This window comes from Olea europaea, unplaced genomic scaffold (assembly GCF_002742605.1).
Source record: "Olea europaea var. sylvestris unplaced genomic scaffold, O_europaea_v1 scaffold2376, whole genome shotgun sequence".
NCBI classification, from domain to species: Eukaryota; Viridiplantae; Streptophyta; class Magnoliopsida; order Lamiales; family Oleaceae; genus Olea; species Olea europaea.
Genome location: NW_019241902.1, coordinates 41,523 through 50,948, shown reverse-complemented (window position 1 = coordinate 50,948; position 9,426 = coordinate 41,523). Strand labels below are relative to the sequence as shown.

The window sequence follows — 9,426 nt, the reverse complement described above, 5'->3', positions numbered from 1 at the left end:
GTAGACTACTTCTCAAACTGTTTTCTGTTTTAACTATAGAAATATAGTTTATTTTGAGCAAATTTTAGAAACTCTCGAGGTTATGAGACAACCCCTCTTAAATTTCAAAAACCTCCCTTCACAACATAAGCTTCCAATAGTGTCGTTCCCTCTAATGTTGCACTTATATACATATGATTATTTTTGTTTCCTTATTTTTTTTTTAAAGAAATTAATTTAGACAAAAATTTTGTTTCAATTTTAAAATACCAATTTTATCTTTTGTTTGAAGTTTTGATCTTAATCATATTTTTGTGAATATAAATTCATAATATTTTGCGAATGTTGATTTCTCATTTGATGGAAAAAAAAAAAACCAAAATTGATCTAATACATTTAGCCCTCGTTTGATGTAGATTAAATTCTACTAAAAATTTCAAGTCAAAGTCAACAATTAATTTTAACCATACATTTCATTGGATCAACAACTTTTTAATCATATATTTCATCAACTTTTACTAATATATACTAAAAATCAGGGGCTTAATAAAGCTAAAAAGAAACTAAGATTTAAAATTTTGATGCCAACTTTTTTGCATTTTAATATATAAAGATATTAATTTAATTTTCAAAACTTAGTATAGTATAAATGTTTAAAAATTAAAAAAAAATAAAGAAAATGCTACTAAATCAAGTTGTGTAATTTAATCAATTTTTAGTTAGCTTTATTAAATTATTCAAAAATATTTATAGAGCTACCATTTATTGAATGCTAAAGAGCTCCCAATAAGAGCACTCGCCCGATCATGTTATTGTTACCCCAACTCCATGGGTACAAGATAGTAAATGAGTATAAATGAGTAAATTTGACTAATTTTAGAACCATAACCAAAAGGGAATAGAGTAACCAATTAACATACACTAAATATGAAATGAAGGGAAAAGAATAGGAAATAGAGAATACCGAAGCTGAGAAGTGACTAATTAGAAGGTAAGCTGGAAGAAAGCATCTCGATGATCTTCCTGTCCCGTCTTTCCATCGCAACATCCCAAACATCATTCTCGATGTGTTTCAGTTGCCACGATCCAATATCGGCAATCATATTCATCAATAGGAAACAAACCAATTGGATCTGGAAAAAAAAATGTAAAGAGATAAAGAGAAATTGATAATTACAGGGCCATGGCAGCTTTGTGGATGAAGTATTGAGCATTTCCCGTCACACAAAGCATGCCAGCTATGATTCCCAAAGGTAGCACTGCTTCTAGCCATGTCATCACCATATCTTTTTGACCTCTTCCTCGAGTAGCTGATTCAAAAAATGTGAAAATGGAAATCACTAGCCATTTTGGGCTTCGGCCCATTGTGAAAGACGTAGTTATTCAATGTTGGGAAAATTAGGCATATTACCTAAAGAAATTAAGTATTTGATTAATACCTTAAAACTAATTAAAAACTACTATTACCGTATTAATTACATTCAAAACCTTAACCCCCGCAACAAAAATCCAAATCATAAGGGAAATCCCTGAATCAGATAACTCTCAAGAAACCTCCGATCTCGACTCCTGCTTCGACTTCGACTCCGATGTTCTTGTCGAGTGAAAACCTCAAATGTGTTATGAATTTGTTGAGATGGTGAATATATTGTAATTTATTTCAAAGAATTGCATTTTAAGTTTTGCTTTTTTCTTTTCTTTTCTTTTTTATTTGGTTTTCCTTTCACTTGGTATATAGCAACAAGTCAAGAGTACATTATTTACAAGCTCAAGGAGACGGGCATGGTTTCGAAGAAAAAAATCTTACAAATTTGTAAACAGTTCTATCGGTTGGATACTAGCAAATGTGGAAAGATTACCCTTGCCGATCTTATGGAGAATTGTTCGCTAAAATACAACACCGCAAGTGCACAGGTTGAGTTCAAGTAATAAAGTGGACTTTTTGAATCCGGATTGTTGATCTCTTGAGGAATGTTTACTTTCGATTACACAACTCTAATTCATTTGATTCTAACAATAAAATTATGGTTTTGGAAAAGAACTAGAAATATAGAAAATAAGAAAATATTAAATTTTTGAAAATTTTGGAAGCACGCGTGGTTGGGATTCATGGTTTCGTTTAACCGTCGCCTAATTAATTTCTCCACAAGCTAATTGACAAGCTACTTATTTACGAAGTTAGACCCGATTTTTCAATTTTTGTCAATTACCTCTTTCAAGTGAAATTAACCCTAGCTAATTGATTTAACCTACTATATCTCTATATCGATTAAAATCAAACAACTGCATTAAATCCTTGAAAAAATAACTCAATGGGTCACCTAGGGATAGTGGTATATCTCTATCACCTACACAAATTTAGGATTTCTACTATTTGATCTAAAATGCACAATATTCTCTCAAACGATATACAAATCACTAAACACAATCATTTATTGGCCACATAAATGAAAATGCAATAGTAGAAACACATGAAAATAAACAAATTAATATCAAAGGGTAAAATATTGAAATTAATTAAAGCTAAATTAAGTTACTACCATAAATCCCAATACAAGAAATTAGCCCATATTATATATGTGATAACAAAGGATAATATTCATCCACAAATGATTGAAAATAATAAAAAAAATCCAAGATTTAAGATAAACCCCCTTTTTGGTTTAATTTGCTTGAATCTTGAGTTCCTCAATTAATCTTCACATTTCTTTGATTTACTTTCCTTGTAGTGCTCCAAAATACCAATAAAATGAAAAGTAAAAGAAGAGAAAAAGAAATGAACAACGAAACCAAGAAGAAGAGAGGCTAGGGTTTTCTTTCAAGATGAAAAAGAATGGTTCCAAAGGGTGAAAATGATGTTAAAAAGTGTAAAAACCATCATAGTCAAATTGCAAGAAGAAGACCTGAAGAAATTAAAATGTGCGCACAAGTTTTTCATTTCAAACTGAGGCGCGTGCCTTAGCTTTTTGTTTGTTCTCGGTTGCCCAAAATTTGAGCTAAAGGCATGCGCCTTATCCTTCTTTTTCTTTTTCATCAGTTTGGTCCCAAAAGAATTGCAAGCCTAGTGCTTCAACTTTGATTGCATCAAATTTGGTCCTTAAATTTTGACTTTCATTTCAATTTTGTCCTCCATAAATTGCATCCAAGGTCCTTTAACTTTCTGCATTTGTTCATTTTGGTCCCCCCAACTTCAAGTTTTTGCACAATTTTAGTCCTTTTCTCCTTATTTTGCCTTGTTCTCATTCCATTGATATTTTTGGCATACAAAAGCAAATGTTACCTAATTGTGAGTAGAATTTCATTCATTTTTTTTCAATTATAAGCATATTAGGTATTAAATAAGTGTCCAAAAACATACTTATCAAAAGTCATCACTAGTTTTCAATGTGTTGGATCTGGAAGGATTGTATTGAATGAGATTAACGGCCCGATATGAAGTAATGAAGATCGCAACGAGAAACAAAATTTAAAAGTAAAGAAATTAACAAAGAGAGTTAATCGCAGAAGCACGACATTTTATTAATCAATAATATGAAGAGAAATACAATAACTCAACAATTCTTGCTTGAAAAAAATTGAAAGAGGAGACCACTATTTATAGATACATGGCTTAGCATAAAGATAGAAATAATGTAAAATAAGAAAATAATACATTTCTATAAAAATCACGTGAAATATAAAGAAACAATTTTTCCTACAAGAAAATAAGGAAACAATTTATTTTCAAAATAATCTACCCTAGTTTGGGTCACAAACATAATAATCTCCACCTTGACCCAAATTCTGGTGCAACGAATGAAACTCTGAGATTTCAAATCTGTAACGCCCCAAAATTTTAGAATAAAAGTGTATGCTATATTTTATATTTTGAAGACTTGAGGACTAAAATGGAATAGCTTTTAAATTCATATTTTACTTAGGCTAAATAATTAAGTATCGATAGAACGAGATTTTATATATCGATGTTGGGCTCGTTATGCAGCTCGTATTAAATAAAGTACATTGGACTCGAGAAATAATTATTCTGAGCAAGTTATGTCTATTTTTTTAGGCTAAAAGATATTGTCTAAATTTATAATAAATTATTCATTTTAAGAATTTCCATTCCCACGTGAGCTATATTGTTGAAAAAGAATAGAGAAATATATTTCCCAGTTGGTCATGATTCGATGTTGATAGATGAGGAAGTTTCATTTTTAAAATAATTTATTTACTTTAATTTGGGGGAGTGACAAGAATTGTCAATTATTATAAATTTAAAATTATTTAATTACATTGATTTTGGGAATTTATATATCACGTATAGACCCGTGTAGATTGGATATAGCTAGAATAAAGGAATTTTCTCTCTTTTATGGTAGGAATGATATAAAAATATTATAGTATTGTCAACATCTTGGAAATACACGAAAATCATATCTTGTACCCCCCATTACATCAACTGTATTTGATTGAGATTGGTAATTTCCTTGTTTGAGTTAAAATCAATTGGTTGACTTGTGTGTAACTAGAAGGAAATAAGTAAATTATAGAAAAACGTGTGACTTTATTATATCATATAAATATGATAGATGGTACAAACGGGGAGAAGCTTTGTCTACCATAATAAGTGTTTCACGTTAGGAATAAGAGAGCTGTGATGTATTTTCTTGAACAAAAAAAAAAGAAGAAGTCTTGATCGGGAATCTACTGTCTTTCTTTCAAGAAAACTCTTTTCATCAGTTAAGGTAGGATTACAAGGTGCAAGTGGTTAGTTCCGTTTAATTTATTTCTTCATGTTGATAAATGTTATAGTCATGAAAGTTATGATATGATATGATATGAAATGGCCATCCAGTACCAAAAATATGATATGATATGAGCTCTTAATGGAATCTAAAGATATGATATGATGGTATGATTATTTTGACACATGATTGAATATTTTATTCGGGATCGCACCATTAATCGTGTCCTACTGAGTATTCTTTATACTCATCCCTTTTCCCTACCTTACAGGTTAGTACGAGTCGTGTCAGAGTGCGGCAGCTCGATGGTGTGGTTGTGCCTCATTTCATGGGACAAAACTCTAAAATCTAGCACGTAACTTTATTTCTATTTAATGTTATTGCAATAGACACTTATGTTTAATTTAATTATTTGGACAAGTTCGCTAAAAATTTAGTTGCATGTTTTCTAGGTTATTAACATTCCCATCTCTTTAAATGTTTAAATTGCACTTCGAATTTCAATTAAGATTTATGACATTTGGTTTAAATCCCATCTTACCTTTCTGGCATTTTAAAACTATTGAATGCTAAAACGGACAAGTGGCTTCATAAACGTCAACAGTTATATATTTTTTTTGGTCAGATATCATTAAAAGATTTAAATTCAATGATTGAATACATGTATGGTGCTGTACACTTTATAAAAACAGAAAGTATGCATGGTGCTACATACTTCAATTAAAATCAGACATGTATGTTTTAAAAGTTGTAAAATACTTAGTGGTTGCGTCAATTGTATAAAACGCATGAAAGGAATATATGTATTAAAACTTTTACTCTTTCACTTGACACTATTTTATTTCAGGATAACATTATTATAAACCCATTTTATTTTTGAAGAAATGTTTGGTAGCAACTTAAATTTTAAAGAAAAAAATTGGGACGTTACAGAATGGTATCAGAGTTAAGTGTTTTAAAATCGATTCTGTAGACTCTTAGAAATACGATTTTACTTAAAGGGAATACAGTACTGAGTTCTTGCCATAAGGATCTATATTTAAATCACTCAAACCTCTGCATATATGTACTGGAAATATAACGAATGCATGGAAAGAATTCTGGGAATGGTGAATTGAAATAAGTTATTAGATTTTAATATTATTTTATTGAATTGTTGAAATTCGAATTCAAACGTTTAAAAAAAATGATTTGATATGTCAAAGCAATCTTCTCCTTTTGTCTGCGTGTGAATGTTTATGTTGTACTTATATGTGTGTGTATATAATAGTGTGTGCACTAATTTGTTTGTGTCTCGGTGTTTTTGTTAACATAAAAAGAGTATGTGCATTATATGTATTATAAAAATAAATAAATAAATAAAATGAACAGTGACGGGTCACTGTTCACCCTGTGAATAGTGGAAGAAATTTTTTTAAAAAAAGATGATTGTCTATCTTAAATAACTATTTCAAATGATTGTATATAATCGTTTAGACGAGAATTAGATGAATTTAAAATTGTTACGCGTATGTTGATATTTATTAATTATTAATAATTTTCTTAAGATATAATTTTAAAGATGTGTTTCTTTGTTAAATATTAGATATTAATAATTTTTCTATATATTTAAATAATAATTTAAACTAGTTTCAACGTGAACAGTGATCTAAAAAAAAAGATCATTTTAAATGAATGAGAATAATGCCAAAAACTATTAAGTTAAACGTGGTTATATGCGAATTATCCATTTTCTTAAAGCAAGTATAAGATGAAAGGATTATCGGCACACAACCACCAATCGGCCACCCTCCGACACCCCTAAGGTATGTAATTGGTGAGGAAATGAAGTATTAAATTCAAATTTTTAGTGTAACCTTACATCTAGTATTGCCTACTTTTAAGTTTCATGACATAAAAAAGTCTTCCTTCCTGATGTTTTATTTATCATTTAATGCTTGATTTTATTCCTTATGTAAATGTATACTCGAGTATAAAATACGCTATATCACCTTACAAAACTTAAGCATAACATGTTAGGCTCGGAACTAGTATGTAACGGATGACTTACTATTAAATTCCTTTAGGAAATGGCACCACCACCTACGCACACAAATTTGGTACGTGAATTATTGCGAGCGGTACAACATTTGATCAGACCGAGTTAAGCACTGCCACCACAGAGTGCACCTTCATTTGTCTCTAGAGCCATCTCAGTGGTTGAGCAGTTTCGTAGGTACAAGCCTCTGACTTTCAATGGTGGTTCCGACCCACTAACTGTTGAAGAGTGGATTAGAGGTTTGGAGCGCATCTTTCAACACATTGCTTGTACGGATGCACAAAAGATACCATGCGCAGAATTCATGTTTGTTGAAGCAGTTAGTCACTGGTGGGAATCTGTCTCATGCACTGGGACGGAAGAACAGCAGCGTGACCTAACTTGGGAGCAGTTTAAAGATGAAGTGATGGCAAAGTACTTCCCACAAGCCCTGAGAGATTTCAAAGAATCAGAGTTCCTACAGCTTAGAAAGGGAAAATTCTCACTTATTGATTATGAGAGGCAGATTGAACAACTCTCAAGGTATGCCCCGTACTTAGTGGATACGGAAGTTAAAAAGATCAGAAGGTTTGAAAATGGACTACAACCAGAGATCGGTATAATCATTATGTCTCACCGTTTCACTTCATACCGAGAAATGTTGGAGAGGGCTCATACTATTTCATATCAAAGGACTACATTTGAATAGTATTCTCAATAGGGCAAAGAGTCATGGGAAAGAAGAAAGTTGAATGATCAAAGCAAGGACAAACATAACTGGCCGAATAAAGGACCGAGCACAGGAGTTCACATTGGTGGGACAAATGGGGTTATTACACTTTGTCCTAGGTGTAATAAACCACATAGGGGCAAATGCTTATTTGGGAAGAACATATGTTTCTGATGTGGTAAGCCGGGGCATATCGCTTTGAATTGTACAAAGCCTCCACGAAAGAAGGATGATGACCAGGAAAAGGACAAAAAAGGGAAGGCTCAAGCTTTTGCACTAAATTAGCATGAGGCGGAGCAAGATCCAAACGTGATAGCAGGTATTTTATTATTCGAAGTACCTGTTTATTATGTTCTTGATTTTGCATTCCCCATTACAAAGTCTGACATCAAAATTCTTTAAAAAAAAATAGGTATTTTGTTATTATCTGATGCACCCGCCTATGTACTTTTTGACTCTGGGGCTACAAATTCTTTTATCTCTGCATCATTCGTTATTAAGTCTGGCATTGCATGTGTGAAAATGGATAATGCATTAGAGGTTAGCATTCATTCAGGAAGAACTCTTTCTACAAATAAGTTGACTAGGGCTATAAAGTTAGAGATTGATGGAAATATAGTAATGGCGGACTTATACCTTTTGGAGATGAAATATTTCGACATAATTTTAGGCATGGACTGGTTGGGACTCAATCATACGATAATTCGATATCATGAGAAGGAAGTGTTATTTCATAAACCAGGAGAAGAAGAGTTTCATTTCTTTGGAGCAAAGTCCAAGACTCTACCACGTCTGGTGTCTGCCTTACAAACGGAGAAGATGTTGAGAAATGAGTCATGCCAGGGATTCCTAGTTAATATTAATGGCCCCAAACATACAAAAACAACCGTCAAAGATATTATGTTGTGCAAGACTTTGCAAACGTATTTCCAGAAGACCTACCAGGTATTCCACAAGATAGGCAAGTGAAATTCACAATTGACTTATTTCTCGGAGCGGCACCAGTGTCTAAGGCCCCGTATCGAATGGCACCGAAAGAACTCCAAGAATTGAAGTTACAATTAGAGGAGTTGCTGGAAAAAGGTTTCATTCGACCAAGCATATCTCCTTGAGGCGCTCCAATGCTTTTTGTGAAGAAGAAGGATGGGAGTATGAGGATGTGCATTGACTATCGAGAATTGAACCATGTAACTATCAAAAATAGATACCCCCTGCCAAGAATAGAAGATTTATTTGACTAGTTAAGGGGTGCAATGGTGTTTTTGAAGATCGACTTGAGGTCGGGGTATCATCAGCGGAAGATCAAGGCAAGTGATATACCAAAAACTGCTTTCAGGACTCGTTACGGACATTTTGAGTTCACTGTCATTCTTTTCGATTTGAGTAATGCTCTACCGATATTTATGGACCTAATGAACCGAGTGTTTTATCAGTATTTAGACCAATTTGTTATAGTATTGATTGATGATATACTTGTGTACTCTAAGGATAGGAAGCAGCATGAGGAACAACTCCAAGTAGTACTTGATACTTTGAGGAAGAAGAAATTATATGCTAAATTCAAGAAGTGTGAATTTTGGCTCGACCACATAGGTTTTCTCGATCATGTAGTTACTGTCCAAAGAATTGAAGTAAACCCAATTAAAGTGGAAGCAGTGACTAATTGGCCTAGCCCATCCAATGTAAGTGAAGTTCACAATTTCTTATGATTGGCCGGCTATTATCGCATATTTATTGAGGGTTTCTCAAAAATAGCAGGTCCGATGACTCAGTTAACAACAAAAGGTACGAAGTTTCAGTGGACGGAAAAATGTGAAAAATGTTTTCAAGAACTCAAGTAGAGACTAGTTTCAGCTCCTGTATTGACAATACATGAAGGTTCAGAGGGATTTGTGATCTACAACGATGCCTCCAAGCAGGGTTAGGGTTGTGTACTGATGCAGCATGGAAATGTGGTTATTTATGCCTCGAGA

General features: G+C 32.6%; 2 protein-coding genes across 2 annotated transcripts; one reads left to right on the top strand and one right to left on the bottom strand.

The window, feature by feature from the left end:
• Positions 1-959: 959 nt before the first annotated feature.
• On the bottom strand, positions 960-1,263 carry LOC111381799 (NADH dehydrogenase [ubiquinone] 1 alpha subcomplex subunit 1-like). Its single transcript, XM_023005629.1, has 2 exons — positions 1,161-1,263; positions 960-1,060 (listed from the first exon to the last, which is right to left on the bottom strand). The coding sequence occupies exons 1-2, from the start codon at positions 1,261-1,263 to the stop codon at positions 960-962; spliced, it is 204 nt and encodes a 67-aa protein (XP_022861397.1).
• A 5,512-nt stretch (positions 1,264-6,775) lies between these two features.
• LOC111381801 lies at positions 6,776-7,432 on the top strand. Its single transcript, XM_023005632.1, has 2 exons — positions 6,776-6,826; positions 6,869-7,432. Exons 1-2 carry the CDS (start codon positions 6,776-6,778, stop codon positions 7,430-7,432), a joined length of 615 nt encoding a protein of 204 aa, XP_022861400.1.
• The last annotated feature ends 1,994 nt before the right edge of the window (positions 7,433-9,426 follow it).

Bases quoted from the DNA above. Each gene is read 5' to 3' on its own strand.
- LOC111381799 (XM_023005629.1), bottom strand. From the start codon at position 1,263: ATGGTGATGACATGGCTAGAAGCAGTGCTACCTTTGGGAATCATAGCT. The intron at 1,061-1,160 runs CCCTGTAATTAT...ATATTGGATCGT, and splicing joins CATCCACAAAGCTGCCATGG to GGCAACTGAAACACATCGAG.
- LOC111381801 (XM_023005632.1), top strand. From the start codon at position 6,776: ATGGCACCACCACCTACGCACACAAATTTGGTACGTGAATTATTGCGA. The intron at 6,827-6,868 runs GTACAACATTTG...CTGCCACCACAG, and splicing joins TACGTGAATTATTGCGAGCG to AGTGCACCTTCATTTGTCTC.